This window comes from Rhodnius prolixus, unplaced genomic scaffold (assembly GCF_049639745.1).
Source record: "Rhodnius prolixus isolate KJV_2025 unplaced genomic scaffold, Rpr scaffold_5, whole genome shotgun sequence".
In the NCBI taxonomy this organism is placed as follows: domain Eukaryota; kingdom Metazoa; phylum Arthropoda; class Insecta; order Hemiptera; family Reduviidae; genus Rhodnius; species Rhodnius prolixus.
In genome coordinates, this window is record NW_027411624.1 from 3,571,455 (window position 1) to 3,588,203 (window position 16,749).

At 31.7% G+C, this 16,749-nt stretch overlaps 2 protein-coding genes across 4 annotated transcripts; one reads left to right on the plus strand and one right to left on the minus strand.

Moving 5' to 3' along the window:
• The first annotated feature begins 672 nt into the window (after positions 1-672).
• Positions 673-9,104, plus strand: LOC141458602 (uncharacterized). 3 transcript variants are annotated; one of them, XM_074136833.1, is made up of 4 exons: positions 673-990; positions 3,145-3,728; positions 3,828-3,937; positions 5,109-9,104. In XM_074136833.1, the coding sequence occupies exons 2-4, from the start codon at positions 3,161-3,163 to the stop codon at positions 5,241-5,243; spliced, it is 813 nt and encodes a 270-aa protein (XP_073992934.1). In that variant the 5' UTR covers positions 673-990; positions 3,145-3,160; the 3' UTR covers positions 5,244-9,104. The 3 variants fall into 3 exon arrangements, with proteins under 3 accessions (XP_073992934.1, XP_073992933.1, XP_073992935.1); XM_074136832.1 differs by having other exon boundaries at positions 674-894; XM_074136834.1 differs by lacking the exon at positions 673-990 and adding an exon at positions 1,806-2,170.
• LOC141458600 (facilitated trehalose transporter Tret1-like) lies at positions 8,759-16,367 on the minus strand. Its single transcript, XM_074136828.1, has 2 exons — positions 16,236-16,367; positions 8,759-12,813 (listed from the first exon to the last, which is right to left on the minus strand). Exons 1-2 carry the CDS (start codon positions 16,288-16,290, stop codon positions 11,522-11,524), a joined length of 1,347 nt encoding a protein of 448 aa, XP_073992929.1. The 5' UTR covers positions 16,291-16,367; the 3' UTR covers positions 8,759-11,521.
• Between the last annotated feature and the right edge of the window lie 382 nt (positions 16,368-16,749).

A 16,749-nucleotide genomic window follows, 5' to 3' on the forward strand; every position in this document is an offset into this window, starting at 1 on the left:
ATTACGCTCTGCATGAACAGCAATGTATTGAAGCTTGTACAGATGGAGTTGTTGTTAGTGCGAAATTTCATAATATATAGAATACCAACATGGGCGTTGCCGTTTCTCTTGGAAGTAACGATACATTTCGTACTAAACTTGTGAGGAATGTAAAGCAGCTTACATGAAAGTATACATCATTAGGTAAGCCACACTTAAGACCTTTCTTTCTCGAAAAAAAACGAAAGAGAAGACTAGCTCGAGCTACCTCTTTGGAAGAACCAAAGAGTCCACAAATCCGAACAATATAATGTATACTTTTGTGATAAGTCGTGAGCCCTTAAGTAGCCTAAATACGACTTTTTCCTTGGGGGGCTCTTATACCAAATAAGGTTAGATTAAAACTTTATTTTACAGACTCTTTCTGTATTAAAAACAAATAAACCTTTTTTTAAATCATTTATTTTTAAGTAACAAAAGTCGCTATATAATATATATATTTTTTATCTGTATTTATAAAATTTATTTCTTAATGATGGCTATTGTGAAATTTAAAATATTATTGTTTAGTGATATTCATTTGACTCAAAAAATTATATTACTTTTATTTTAGGAATAAATGACAATTGGTATCGATTTCCTCTTAATTTTAGTTTGATCGATTCAAATATTTTGAATCATATCCCCTCTCAATTTGAGGTTAATAATTTGGTTTTAAGTTAGCTTTATTTCTTTAAGTTCGATTCATGACAGAAAACTCGATGTAATAGTTAGTTTCTCCGGTCAGTGTTGTTTTTTTTTTTTCTAAGTAAAGTACATTACCGGCAATTAACTGATCGCGAAGTGACAGAGGACGTAAAACATCTTGTGTAAAGAGTTGAATGCTGTGTCTTGATTTCTAGAGAAATTATTCAGGTAGATTTTTTATAAAAATATATTTGTCATAATTTTTATCAACTATCTACGGGGTTGTTTATAGTTTCCTCCATCATATGATACTTTAAAAAAAAGGTAATTGCATTATGCGTTATTCATAATATTATTTGTAGCGACTTTTTTTCTCTTATGTGTCAGGATGTACATAGTATGGTGTAATCTCTCTACAAGTGATTAAATGTTTAAAAAGAAATAGGTGTTTTTTTAATGAATAATTTTTTGAAAACTCGAAATACGATATTAAAAGCACTTTCGTCAAAAATTTATGCTTTTTTTTTTGTTTTAGCAATCTTTGTTCTGTACTCTTGGTGTGTGTAAAGCTTCACATGTAGTTTGCCCTGTTGAAATTCTTTTTCACATTTATTATTTTAAGTGTTGTTAAATTATAAAAATGAATAGATGATCGAACAAGCTATGTTTTCTATGTGCATCTTAACCTATATTTATGCAAACCAACCTGATGGTGCCAATTTAAGTAGTTTTTCTTTTTCTCCGTTGTAGTAATATAAACTAGTCTACATATTTCTAAATAATTAATTATTTATTTGTTACTAATTTTTCATATTTATATTTAGTAACTTTAGTTTGTTGAGGAAGTACTTTTTGTTTGTTTAAAGAGATGAAGCTTAAAAAAAGTTGTAATCAGCGCTTGAATTGAAAAGTTTCCCAAACAGGAACGGTTTTTCTGACTTTCCTTATTGTTTGATATGCTACAAAGAATAATATTTCAGGCCTAGCAATCATAACAGTACGTTAGATACCCGAGCATATTTAGGTTTCTATTCTGTTTATTAAAAATAAGTATTTTTTGTACAATTAATTGTATTAAATCAAAGGAAAAAATTGCAATCAATGAATACTGATTACGCCCTAGAAAAATTATCTCAAATTGTGCAGAAGTTCTAAAACATCTTTATACCAAAGCTCTCTGCATGATGTACACTTTAGTTACTCTGGATTACATTTTTTTTTTTCACGTTTCATTCGCAGAGCTGCCAGTTTTCATCTAAGATCTTGAAATTGATTTACCCAAAGACGTAATTCATGAACGGATTTCTTGCACATTCTTTTTTCGAAATGGAAATTACATAATGGTAAAAAAAAAGAAAGAATGTTCATTTTTTACAATTTTTTTTAGGAATTGGAAAGCCGGAATTAGACTAATGTCCATTTAGAGGAAACTGCGTACCAGCGATCATATTTTCACTGAGCTGAAATTCGATTTGATTGTTGCCACAAATTAGCTAATTTTCTGGTAATAGATATTTCAAATTTTATTAATAATTTTTGTGAGCTATGTCATGAGCACATAATTTTCTTAATAATTGAGTAATTACTTGAACTTTTCGCTATTCTTGAAATTGAAAATGTGGTTAAATTCTGCTTGACCTTCGATGGTGTATGAGCTTCACTTCACTAGTTTTGTTGTCATGCCTTTGTAATATAGCATTTTTAAGTAAAAACTATTTTATGGCAGCTCTCAGTGAGCGGTTCCCTCTAAGAAGCCTTCCTATTATTTTATACCACATCGAATATGATTAAATATATTATCAAAATTCCTTGATTTAAGAAATTGGCGTGACCAGAAGTGCGATCACAGTTCTCTGCAAATTTCACTAAATCTAATTTGCTATTTTTTATTTGGAAACGTATTATTTTTGCTTCAAAATTGTTTCATGAAAATTGATTATCTGGTAAGGAGGTATTGGGAACTTCCCATTGAAGTGCTGTTTCCTTAGTAATCTACATGTTTGGCTTTCGCTTATTGTTGAACCATTTTTTTTCCTCTTTATGTTTTGAAGTTATAAGATGTTTTGAAAACTTGTCATTCCCTATTTTCCGAACATATTGGTGTGGAAGAGTGCTTTGATTAGGAGGTTGAAGTGCATGAGAGGAGTATGATCTATGTAGAGGTTACGCTGGATTGCAAGTGTATGACTGTTGCCTTCTTGATTGAGTTTTGATTGTGTTTATGTATTAATTATTATATTGTATTAATTTATTTGAGCCTAATAGCAATTAATTGAGAAGGATCTTTTATTTGTGTAACTAAAGTGGAATATATTCTTCTTAAGTAGTTTAGCTCCGTCTCTTAATAGCAAATGATGAGGGGTACCCATCCCAACAGTTTTGGAAAATAAAAAAAGAGAATTTTATTAAGAGAAAGTTGCGTAGGTTTTTTTCTCCTAAAAGTATTACGATATAATAACACGTATTTTTAATTTACAGGTTTTAGTACTGTTCGATGTCGTCAATGGCTGGAGGCGGAGTTAATATCGGTGGTTATCGAATGAGAGTGAGCGTAAGATCTCATTCATTCTCCTCGGCGCCACGTAATAATCTATCCAGTATGATGTTGAGATCGCATACTCGTCGAGAAACTTCGGCGCAAGTAATGAGCGGAAGTGCACTGCCCGATGAAGCTCCACCAATAATCGGCAGTGCACCATTGCATGCTGAACCTATGCGCGAAACGAGACCACCAAGGAGATTTCGTACAAGTAATATTTCCTCGTCAAATTTACGCCAACGTTATGTAAGAAATGCGGCTTCAAGAAATATTGGCATTGGTATACAGTCGTTAATTAGAAGAGATCGTACAGACCCTTCGGTTGATCTATACGATCTTGAAGTCAGAGCTGAAGCTTTAGAAGTGCTAAGATCATCGTTAGTGCTCACTTTACGATCAACTGGGGATGTACGAGTATGGTTGAATATTCTTCGACAGTATAGAGAAGCGTTTATTTTACCACAACATCGTAATGGCCAGAGCATTTTTAAAAATCTACCATCTGTAGACATTAGTGAAGAAGGTTATTATTTTGAATTTCCCCCTTTTTTTCAAGTTTATTACTTATTTATTTAAAAAAAAACCAACATATTTCAATGTTTATTATTATTTTTGATTACAGATGTACAGTGTTCGATATGCCTAAGAGATTTCAAAATTGGAGACAAAGCTAAATCATTACCCTGTGATCATAAATTTCATTCCGCATGTATCCGACCGTGGCTAAAAAGGGTATTGACTCACTTTTAATTTATATATATTATATATATTGGTAGAAAGATACTAGTATCTGAGAGTTTTCAACAAAAAAACATTTTTCCGAGAAATATTCGATTAAAAGCGTGGGAGTGAGGGAGAGTTGGGCAAGTTTTCCACTAATACATCATTTCAAAACAATGTTCAGTTATGTGTCTTACATATTTTAAAGGAGTAATAAATTTGTAGCTAAATTTTCCAATTTGAAGAAAATTCCACATCCAGAAACGCTCTTATTAATTTTCATCTTTGCTGTGATTTTTTTCCCCTTATAAAAGTGACATTTCGAAGTAGTGTGCAGAGTTATAATTTTTGAAAATGTTATTTACGCATGTATTATGATTTCTTATTTGGAAAAAATGTATAAGTTAGAACCGTAACAGAAAGTATGGCGCTCAGTAAAGAGGTTCCCTGGGGAATCTAAGGGGAGGCTGCTGAATATCAAGAGTTCATTCTGATTATTTTCAAGTTGTATAACTTTCTCTGTCAACAGAGGTTCTTTTAGTGCTAGTTCTCTTAACTAGCAAACAGCTGAAGCTATTCGTTCAGAATTTCTTTTAGTGTAATACTTATCGCCCGAACAAGCTAATCGTTAAAAATCTTGCCCAGAATTTTCATTATAGTAGCGTCCACCCTATGCTGATTACCGATGAAGCTCCACCAATAATCGGCACTGCACCATTGCAAGCTGAACCTATGCGCGAAACGAGACCCACCAAGGAGATTTCGTACAAGTAATATTTCCTCGTCAAATTTACGACAACGTTATGTAAGAAATGCGGCTTCAAGAAATATTGGCATTGGTATACAGTCGTTAATTAGGGGATAAGAGAGTTACTGGCGATTTATAAACATTCTCGATTTCGGACCCAAGGGCTGATTATAACTGCGCAATTATGTTTTAGGTATAGTAGTGACTCAATGTTCATTGACCGGCAAAAAAAGAAGAAGAAGGCATTTCCTGCATCATTGTTACATCACAGACAGACAATTTCTGTGGGTTTATGTTTCACTCTGTGGTAGCTCCTTAGATTGTAATAATACCTGCACTTCTATCTATAAAATATAATATCACCTCCAGTTCCAGATTTCTTTTTTCTTAATTTTACCTAAAAATTAATAGATTTTGTTTTAAAAATCCTTACAGGCTGTTACCTGTCCTATGTGTCGCCATCATTTAATTCCTCCACCGTCTACAACGTCTTCGCCGCCTCCAGCATTATTACGTAATCCAAGGAGGAGTGCTCCGTCTACCAGGCACCGATACGTTTCTTTACAGTAAATTGTTATTTTTATTTTTTTCTAAAAAAAAAATTGAAAAGAAAATAATCTTTTAATTTAAAAGGAAAAAAAGGAAAGCTTGCCAGTGACATCTTTGAAGTGTTTTTTTTGAGAAAAATTAATTTAAAAAAAAATATTAGGCACATTTTTATTATAATTATTATTATTTATGTGCCTCTCACAACTGTAGAATAAAAAAAAATTCAGCAGTGTTTAAAACAATTAAAATAAGATATTGGTGATTAAAAAGGTATTATGATTTAATATTTTTTTTATTTAAAATTAAGGATTTGGTACCTTTTGAAAAGTTTGAATAACCATTTCTAAACTGTGTGTTTGTATTGCGCTTCAGGATACTGTACTATATTTTTATCGCAATAAGCGAAAGAGAATGTGATTTTGACATCCTGATTTCTCTGAAAAAAAAAAACCTTGAAATACGTTTCGTACTTCAGGTTGTTGCTGAGATATTTCCCATTATTAAGATATTAGCAGAGTAAAATATTACTAAAATGATTTATATTTAAATGTAAGAAAAGAAATTAAATTAATTGCAAAAGAAAAAAAATTGTAATCTAAAAAATGTAAGATTCTTTTTCCACCGAAACGTACAAAAATTAAAATGAACAAAAAAGTCACGATTAGCACCAAAGGTAAGAAAGGCATCTTAACATACGGTCACTTGGACTCAGCCTAATTCCATTCACTTCACGATCGTGATCATTCCATCACTTCATTCGTGGAATGGTGGTGATAATTGTATTTTTCAATCTTTACACTATCATTCAAGCCATCAGTTTCTTTTCCCTCCAACAATACTGTTATTTGGTCCTTTTTAAAAACATTTTCTTTTTTAGAGGCTAAAAACTTAGAAGTTCCACCAGATGGATAATTTTAGGGACCCTTAAGCTTGAGGGACTTCACGTTTGAAGAGAAATCGGGCGAAACGTTTGCTCTTTTGTATAACTTGTAAAAATGAGTAAACCTGATTTGTTTAAATTTCGCTTGTAGTCAGTCACGTTTTAGCTTTTAAAAAAATTGGCAATAATAAAATATTTGCTTCGCCCCGTCCATGGCAACTAATTTGTTAATTGGACGTTAAGCCCTGTCTGAAAAATAGATAATTTATTTTATCTTGACTTTTTTTTTTTCAAATTTCTACCATAGAAAATCTTTTGAATGCAAAAACATAATTACTGTTTTATGTACCTAAGACTCCTCTTCTTTTATGAGAGCCGCCGTATATTCAATATTATATAGAAAGTGTGTATAGAACCCCAATGAACTTGGTTTGTACATATTTCTTTCTACAGTTAAAATGCAGAGTTTTAAATTTATTTTATTTTTTATAATTTACACCCGAAATATTCGAAATCTGCTTCATTTCTTAAAAAAAAATGTAAGCAAATTTGGCTAATGCTTCATTTTGTTTGATTTTATTGAAAACCAGCTGGTCTTCTAACATACCAGAGGTTTTCGACGCTTCAATTTAGCGATTTAATGTACGTAAATTATTCTCGCCATTATTAGCGTACGGAAATTTAGGTTTTTGAATTTACACAATACTGAAGCGTCTTCATCTGTAAACTTGTGTATGACTGAGGCCTTTGACTGATGTAAGATCATTCTGAGCCGACATGATCATTTAAACTGAAATTCATCCCTCCACTCGATATGATTGAAGCATGGTCAAAAATTCTGTCAGTCTGAATTCAGTAAGACTGATATTTCTTGGTGTGACTGCTGCAGACCGATTGACCGTGTGTGGTGCGCTTTACTGAATATTATTTTTTACCTCATCTAGATCAACATGACATCACAACAATCTTCCTTAAATAGTGACCATTCTCGATTTTCAACTGATTGATGTAAAGAATTCGTGGTTCCTCATTACAAAACTTTAGTCGCACACTCAGACTCACCGTTAGTTATTTCTGGCCTGAAGTAGTTCCTAAAATGGGGCTTATTTCTTCAAAAAATTAGTTATTTCTCTTGCAAAAAAAGAAAAAGAAAAAAGTTACTAATACGTTTATTAAAACTGTTCGGGAGGATATTTGTGTCCCTTGGGTTGATCGTCAAAAACTGCACGCTAAAGCGTAACGTTAATAAACGCAAACTTTGATCATTAATACGTTCAAGATGGTAACCGGAAACGACAATAAATTATTTCTAATCCATGGAAATCAAAGGATTGAACATGTTTTAGCTCAGATTTCCCACTCTGGCTGTAAAAAGGATCATGTTGGTCTATTTTTCTGTATTATTCTTTTTTAAGTAGGAAAAAAAAATATAACGTTCTTAAAAACCCAAAATTTAAAGAACTTGTTCTTAAAAAAGGCTCGTCTGGGTAGATTCCATTGTGAAATAGGCCAGAAAAGCTACCACTGTGACCGTTATAGAAATAAAATAGCAGATTTAAATTTTTCACATTTTTGGGACAATTTTTTCTCGCATAAGTAAGGCAGTCAAAGAATGCTAGATATTAATTTAGGAAAAAGAAAGGGAGAGTAGCTTAAAATGTAAAACCTCATTTCTTGTACGAGTTGTGCAATAAATTCATTCGTTTCGAGTTCAATTTTGTTCTACTAATAATAATATTTTCTTGGAACTACTGTGAACACATCGACTTTTTTAAACAATCGAATTTCATGCACGGTCGTGAATTTAACCACTTTAGAGCTAACTAGTTCTTGAAATATTTTTTGTTGTACTTCTTTGTTAGAACGCTAAGTACACCCTGTTTTTTATTCAAACCATTGAAGAAAAGTACCAAAAACAATTTTAAAAATTTGCGGGCCGTCATAAATAAGATGGCCTTGCAAGACACACAACTCGAAATTGTAAGTAAACAAAAGCAAAATATAGAAAAATTTGTTGGAGTTGATATTTTGCAATTATTTAAATTAATTTGTATAGATATGATAATTTTTAATCTTTTAATAAATTAATTGTAAAATTTGAAATGCAAACTATAAATTTTATGCTTTTTCAATTCAAAAGAATATGTTGTATGTTTCTTTTCGTATTAATAATTCATTAATTTTTTTTTTTCTAATAAAAAAATTAATACTCAGATTAATATGAAATGTTGGTAAATTTCGTTTTGTATTTAAAATGTGTATTTGATAAACATTAGAAGTTAAAAACTTCAAAAAGTAATGTATGAACAGTAATTTTTTTTTAAAGATTTTGTAACTTAAGATTATTTTATTTTTAACCAGAGCCTTGTATGCATGTTTTAGCAAACAAACTTAGTGGTATTAAGAAATAATGGAAATATGTTTCAACAACCACTTTGCATTGAAAACAGTTTCCAAAGACGTTAAAATGGAGATTATGTTCAGAAAGATTGCCATCTTCTCTTCTCGCTGAACAATTTCAGAAGTTTGTAAATCCTTGAGATACTTGTTCTTTTAGCCCTGTACATTTTCTCTACTTCAACTGCTGACTTTATTATAAACCTTTCTGTTTTATAACAAATTGGGTCGTTCGAAGTTAGTGCATTGCAAGTATTCATTTTATTATTTTTTTTTTTTTAGCAGTTAGTTACATAAATTGCAATACAGTTGAAGGCATTTATTGGTAGCCAGCTTGATCGTATACCTTATCCCATCTGGTGTCTCTTAACCTATCTTTTATTGAACATAATCGGTCTACTGAGAAGGAGAAACTGAGCGTTTCTGTGACGAACAGAAATTAAATAATCCTGCGAACTACCTCACAATTCTTCCAGTTATTCAAACCTTATTCTTGAATTACATTTCTCGCATTAACAGTTTATTGCGTTAAATATGTAATTTTTTCCTGTATTGCAGGTTATTTCAGCCTTACACGACCTGGTAGTACAGTATAAATATTTTTTTATTTTTATTAAGTGTTAATAGATAGGCCTTCAAGATTGCCAAATGTCTTGCAGTGCAGTAATACGATAGTAAGGATAAACGGCTGATTTCATTGCTGGCAATCAATGCTAGAGCAAGACACAGTCTTGTCCTGTTTACATTCTAAAGCGGGCTACTAAATTGATTTCCCGTAAATGAGATGGTACTCTTCCTGAAACTTTTTTCGGGGATTTCCTTACATGCGGGATTGGAGGAGGAGTTCTTATATGAAAATTTTGGGAGCTTTGTTATTTTATGTAAAAAAAAATAAAGTGACTTAGATAATTATTGCCTCTTTGGAACCAAGACGTTCTCTAAGGAAGATAAACCCCTTTGCATTTCAAAACATCGCACTTTTGGCTGTTCATTAGCATGTACAGAGAAATGAAAATGATTCCGATGGATTATTTAAATTATCATAACTACACCAGAAATACACATCAAACACGAATAAAGGAAAAAAAAATGAATATATGAAAATGTATTATTGCTAATATACAAAAGAATTACGTTTTAATTGATGGTTTATTTGAAAGTTCAAATTTGAATATTATAGACCATTACACTGGTTAAAAACTTTACAGAAGTATTTTCCACATTAATAAAGCCCCTATGTTCAATTTTTTCCAGCCTTATAAAATCACACAATGTATTAAATTATTTTGTGATGTATAAATAGTAAAATAAAGTCTTTATAACTAATAAAAAAATAAATGAAAATATTTTCTATTTAAAACGATGAAATAATAAAACAAATTTATTTAAAATAAAGTAATTTTTTTTATATTATTACAATTTTTTTAAATATATATAAATATTCCTTGTAAATTTACAATAATAAACAAATTTACATTTTAAATTATGAGACTTTTTCGATACTTTGCTCACATTTTATGGAGAGCAAAGTTATATTTAATAAAAATAATTTTTTGTTAAATTAAAATTGTGTTATTTTCTTAATAAAAAAAACAACAGTTTTTAGCGTACTTATTGTTATCATTTTATCAGTATGTACTGTTTTGAATCTGACTGCAGGCCCTTAGATTTTTTTCCTAACAGTTTGCAGCTCACTGTCTGGTTGTGGACAGTGTTTTCTATAAGAGAGATCACTATTCGGAAGCTGACAGTGCAGTGAAAAAGGCTCGCAAGTACTAATGACCTGATGTTTTGACGCATCACAGAAAACAAAAATTGTTTAAATAGACTTGGCTCATTTAGAATATTAAGTACATAGTGGATTTTTGCAGAATTTCTAGTAATTTTTCGACAATATTATTGCCACAAGATCTGAAGTAGCTAAAATTCATTTAAAGAATTTGTTATCTATTTAAATTGCGTTTTGTTACAAACTACTCTGACTCAAGTCTTTAGAGTGATATATACCAGATTAGAGATAAAAGTAACATCATCGACACCTGATAGGCCTTTGTATTTAATAATATGTAGTTGTGAAACAAAATAATTGATCCCTTGCGCAATCTTCATTTTAAAGCTCTTCGAGTATTGCATGGACAGAAATTCATTTTAGTCTGTCAATCCTAAATTTTCTTTTTCCATCACAAAAGAATAAAGACATCAACAAATTTAAGAAAAGTTTATTGCAATTTATTTAAGAAAATAACGAGGTTGTGAAGTTGGCAATAACCAATAGGTACATTGCCTTAAAAAAAACTGTTGAAATTTAGTGCTTAAGAACGTTCATGTTCAGTCAACTAGAGGATTAGCTAATTGTTAATTAATTTCTCAGGTTTTTATTTATTCATTTATTAATTTTTGTTTACCTTTCTCTGACAAGGCAGGAAAAGTATTGTGACTACGTCATTAGTATACTGATTGAAATCGTGTACGTCCCCGTCTTTAATTTTACACATTTTACTATGAAAATAAGACGTCTGAAAAAGGGGATAGGTAGGTTTTCCCTTAAAGGATCAGTTCAGTTAATGTACTAGATATTATGTGTCTTATAAAGGAGCGATAAATGCAGTTTGATGCGTGTTGCCAGAATGTTAGCAGCCTCAAATATGAATGGAGGAGGCTCTGAAGATCAGCGTCTTATATAAGATATATAGGGCAAGGGGTGTCTAAGAAGAATATCAAATGTAAGCTACTAACAGACCGAGAGTAGAGGTAGCTTTGGAGGGAAACGTAGATTTCCGATGAAAGCTAGATTTAAAACATTTGATGGAATTATTTTTCTCAGGAGTAATAAAAAGCTGCAATCAAAAAGTCAAGAGTTAAAATAGAGGTACGATCTCATTTTTTTGTGTGTGCTCATACTTGTTTTAAGGCGAGTCTTGAATGAAATATTCAGATACATTTGGCACCGAAAATTAGTATGCACAATAATTCAAAACTTCAGTTTATGTGAATTTTATTCTTTAAGAGGCCTTCGCAAAGCTTAATCTGGTTTTTGTGTGTCAACCAGCTGCATCCTTTTTGTTTCCGGCACTAGTTTATAAGCAAAAATAGTGGATATTGTACAAGCTATAGCAAATACTAGAAAATTTAGATATATTCCAACAGAATCTCTGATCACTTGAAACAATTTTGTGACAGTGAAAGAAGCGACTGCGTGTACAATAGTGGTCAGAGAGGATGCTAAACCTTTTATGTTCGGTGGAAACAATTCTCCTTGAAGAGTATTCACAATGGGACCAAGTCCCAGTGAATAGAGCATAGAGAATGCTGTTATACTTACAAATGGAATCCAATTAATATTCGCTGGTTTTATGTAGAAAAATATACAAGTTATGAAATGACAGATTCCACATCCAGCGCATGACAACAGGATCAAAGGTCTACGCCCGATTTTATCTATAAGCGCTGCCGAGACAAAAGTAAATACAAAAATTATAGCGCCAAACAAAATGGTATATTCGTCGGATGTCATGCCGCCTCCTTCTACCGATGTAAAAGTCATCGACGCATAAGCTACAACGGCTGACATTCCAGTAAATCGTTGTGCAATTGCAACCATAATAACAACAAGTAATTTTGTCCTGTATTGGCTGGAAAAGAGTTCCTTCCACCTTCTTGTGTTGTTAGCTGTCTGGCATATTTCATCTAACCGGGTTACCTCTTTCTGTATAGTTTCTTCATCTTCTGTACCCAGTAACCATGTCAGAGTCTTTTTAGCTTTATCTTTCTTTTGTACAGATACTAAATATTGTGGTGATTCAGGTAGTATAAATGTTGCTAGTAACCAAAATATGGCTATAGCAATAGAAACATAACCCAAAACGTCGTAATGAACATATGGCCCTAAAGAAAACTCAACCAAATGACCTAGGAAAAGCATAGCTTGGAATAGAGTACTGAGTGCTCCACGTGAACTAGCTGGTGCTACTTCAGCAATGTATAACGGTACTGTAGTGAAAATTATACCCATAGCGATGCCAAACATCAGTCTGGAAACGTAGAGTACAGCTACAGATTTGGCCACCAATACCAAAATCCATCCGATGCAAGCAAATATTGAAGCAACTAGGATACATTTCGTTCTTCCAAACGCGACGAGTGCATAACCAGCAGGTAGAGGACTTAAGAAGTGACCTACTTCGTGCGATGCTGCCAACCATGAACTCTGTGAAGCGTCAATGTGAATAGGCGTGGCATCAGGCTTTTTGAGTTTCTTCAGTATAGGTGTTGTCCATCCTACGGTGCATCCTACTCCCAATACAGCAATGCTTGCTGAAAAAAAAAGAGTAATGAGTAAAACTGGTAACTTTTAATAAAAGAGGAAGTAAAAAGTGGGTCATTACGTTTTCATGAATGAGTAAAGTATTATTTAACATCCAATGACAACTCAAGTGAAAAATGCCTCAGATTCTTCAAGGATCTTAGTAATGCTTTGTGTAACCAAGCCTAACTACGACCCTTTTCAAAACTCCTACATCTAATCTAAAAGCCTGCAGAGATTGACTCTGCAGCTAATTGGGTTTAACAAATCCTTAGGCAAATACGGAAAAAAGAAACAAGGTTTATTCGAAACGTACTAAGGTATGACTTGAGAAATATAAAAGTTAAATATTTTTTTTAAAGGCCAACAAAGATTTTTAATTTTCCAAATAGGAAAATTTACCACCTCTTCAATATGTCAACTTCAGAACAACTTCCTGTTCTGTCGTTTATATAAATCAAGTAGTATCCAGAAGAACTTTTATAATTAAAAATTTAAGGGAAATTGGTAAACGAAAAAGCGGATTTACGAAATAAGCTTCGGAGTTTTTACAAAAATGGCTCCATCGATACAATGTTTTCTCAATTCAGGGCGCGATCAACATTTAAGGTCATTGGGACGAAATCTTTTTAGGAATACCTCCAGCTTTCGGATAGTAACAAATAGCACTGCCCGCAGCAAGAAGCTGCTGCTAGGAAGCCAAAAAAAGGGATGACAGTTAGGGATTCTTACTATTTATCATACGAAAAATTATAATTGTTTATCAATAAACGTTAACATTTATTTGAAACAATTTTATGGAACTGAAATTATTTTTGTGTTTTGATGGCGATATTTATAATTTGCACACATATCATAGTATGTACATATGTATGTATGTTGTGTTAATATGGGGTTGGATGGTGTTACAATCAGTTAACTTACCAGCTGGTAATTTATGACAGACACAACAGAAACTGAGATCAGTAAAGTCGACTAGTAGAAAATTTTAATATTAGCATTTATTTCAATTAGAATTAGAAACTTAATTGCAGTAATAGGAAGCCGTACGCGTCTACACATGAGATGTTTTTTAAGCTGCAAGGAAGAAGGCTTGAAGAATATAATAAAGGTGTATGTCTAATAACTCTAGACGTCTGAAGAGTAGTTTTATGCTTGACCTATAACAATTCTAAATTCATTCAACCAGCTTAAAAAGATTTTGAAGAGATAAATAAAATTATCTAAAAAGTCGTATAGGAATTTAGTAAAATAAAAAATATCAAGTGGAACATGATAATTTCGCTTGGTTGACTGATATCAGTTGTTGATACATGATGTAATTTATGACAATTATATCAAATTGTGTAATCTTGATTTTGTTGTAAAAAATTAATTCCCTCTTATAAATTCATTTTCTGACGAAATAATTTCATTGAAAAAAAATTTCTCAACAAAGAGGTTTTCTCCTACTTTTGAATCCAGGCTTTCACATAACGCTCGAAGTATTGGACTGATGTTTAAAATCATTTCGTTCTATTTCGGTAAGTTTTTCTGCGTCAATAGTATTGACGGTGCAGATGTATAATTTTATATGATTATGTAGCTTGCACTATTGTCTATCAAAATATTCTTCAAGTTGATTGAAGGTTTGAAAAGTCAAGTAGTCTTAAAGCCATATTTCGTATACGTATTTTTCAGTAGATTTTAACAAGGTTTCATCATTCGTAAAGATTACTCGACATTCAATGCTGCGTAAGTAGGAAGAACAGTCTGGAAGTGGTTTAACCAGTTCTAAAAGAGCTATTTCTGATCTTAACGAATCTCTAATATCTAATAGTCCAATCATATTGATGAAGATGAATTTAACACTTTGATCTACGTATTTATTAAAGGAATCTCACCTGCTAAAATAACTTAACAAATGGAAGGGGATAATCTTGCTTCAGAGGTAGCACACTTTTGTGTGTTACCATATGTGTTTCATAGCTTCTTAATAATCGTGGCCATTTCTAGGCAGCACAAGCCGTCCGTTTATACTTGTTACCCTCGTTGAGGGTATCCTACACCCAAGATCCCAATTCATACGTTCAAGTGTACAACAGGGCTCTGAATTTCTCCATTATAATAGTTTGAAGAGAATCCACATGAATCACGTTCTGTCCTAGTTAACTAGTGAGTGAAGAGACATTGATGTGAAAATTATATCTCTTCAGTACTCGCAAAAACCCCTTTTGGATTCAGCATCTAGTCCTTACCCAACACGAATTCGGGGAATAGCTACTGTCCCTTGTAATTAAACTCTACACAGAAAAGTAGCAGGTGGAAACTTTAGTTCTAGAAATCACTCCACATTCAAACCGAAATAGTTTTAGAAATGCTCGAAAAAGATTTAGATAGACAGTAGTAGTACTTACATTTTCAAATAAAATTCTTCATCCTTGCTGCTAGCATATTCCTGCATAATATCCTGATAAATTACGACATGAATTGATGAAACAACGAAATTGTAAATACCTCTGATTATATAATTAGAGCAGAATTCGGGTTGCCCGTATTTTCTTGCAAGTGGAATTTTCTTTTAACTCGTAATTTTAGCAACTCATTTAACTACCTTTAATAATGACTGAAATGAAATGGTACTTCAAAAGGAATCCCTAAAATTGCCCATTACCCGTAAGTCTTCTTAAGCGATTTTCAATCTTTTACATACATATGTGTACAACACACACTGAACATTTTCTAAAAACCTCTTTCTCGGATTTATGGGACTTCAAAACGGGCATTTCCGGTGAATAACAACGTTCTATAAACCTGTCTTACTGTTACAATCAATATTTCTACAAGCAATTAAATAAAAAATGTTAGCACATCGCATAACTATCTTTTAACACCGTCCTTATCCATAGCAATTAACTAGGAAAAAAATCCTGTGTACAGAATAACAATTAACAAAACTTTTTAGTCGTTCAATTATAAAGATATAATGTATATTTAAGCAAAATAATTTTACATCGAAATCGAAAACTTAATTACAAATTAAATTAAATATACAAAATTGTTAATTGCCAATTTTATAAAAATTATTTTTTTGCCACTGACCTCGTTAACCTTTTGTTAACGACTGTATGCACTAAGTAAAAGTTATTTCATAATTTTGTATGTCATTTAAATACTTTTAAAGTCATCTGATTAAATTAAGAAATTAACACAATGTAAATAATTAATTTATATTGCAAATTTATTTTATTTTTTGAAGAAATTCAATATGCTGGTCCATTAAATTTGTGGGTGGAAAAAAGCTAAAAAGGCACGATATGTTCTTTTCTTTCGAATTAATTACAAAAAACAATATTAATTTATTTAAAAAAAAAAAAGATTTAACTTAAGACCAAGAAAGTGGAATAAAGCGCCCTGCTAATCAAAACAAAAGATTTATAGTATAAAGTTTTACCTATAAACGCGGAGTAATACTGGTTGAAACTCCTTGTTCCACAAGCCATATTCATTTACATTAAATTTGAATATCAGTAACGCTTATACTACTTTATAATCTTCACAATGAGATAAAAAAATTGCCTGATAAAAAAGAATAAAAAAAAAGAGGAAAAAACTTGGCATATTGTGTATTGAATTGAAACGCGAGGCTAATTTAAATTTACTAATTAATCAGCAATATTTGGGAAGAGAAAGTTAAAATAAAAATTTGTATTATTTTTTCTTCTTTTGCACATACGTAAAGGTTTTGTGATCATCTTCTGGCTCATGAAATTCATTGAAACATTTCGAACAATACGAGTCTTTATAACAATCAATACATACTATAGAGGGTTCAGATTTACAAAATACACAATAATTTGGTGGTGAATCCGAATCATCTGATGATGAACCATCGTCAGCAGACATTTTTCCAGAATCTCTATCGTCATCTTCAACCATTTCATCTTCGACGTCATGCCTATGTAAAC

What these genes read in the sequence shown, in the direction of transcription:
- LOC141458602 (XM_074136833.1), top strand. Translation starts at nt 3,161, where the DNA reads ATGTCGTCAATGGCTGGAGGCGGAGTTAATATCGGTGGTTATCGAATG. An exon ending in TGTAGACATTAGTGAAGAAG is followed by an intron (nt 3,729 to 3,827) that starts GTTATTATTTTG and finishes TTTTGATTACAG; the next exon opens with ATGTACAGTGTTCGATATGC. An exon ending in TCCGACCGTGGCTAAAAAGG is followed by an intron (nt 3,938 to 5,108) that starts GTATTGACTCAC and finishes AAATCCTTACAG; the next exon opens with GCTGTTACCTGTCCTATGTG.
- LOC141458600 (XM_074136828.1), bottom strand. Translation starts at nt 16,290, where the DNA reads ATGAATATGGCTTGTGGAACAAGGAGTTTCAACCAGTATTACTCCGCG. An exon ending in GTATTACTCCGCGTTTATAG is followed by an intron (nt 12,814 to 16,235) that starts GTAAAACTTTAT and finishes TTTTTTTTTCAG; the next exon opens with CAAGCATTGCTGTATTGGGA.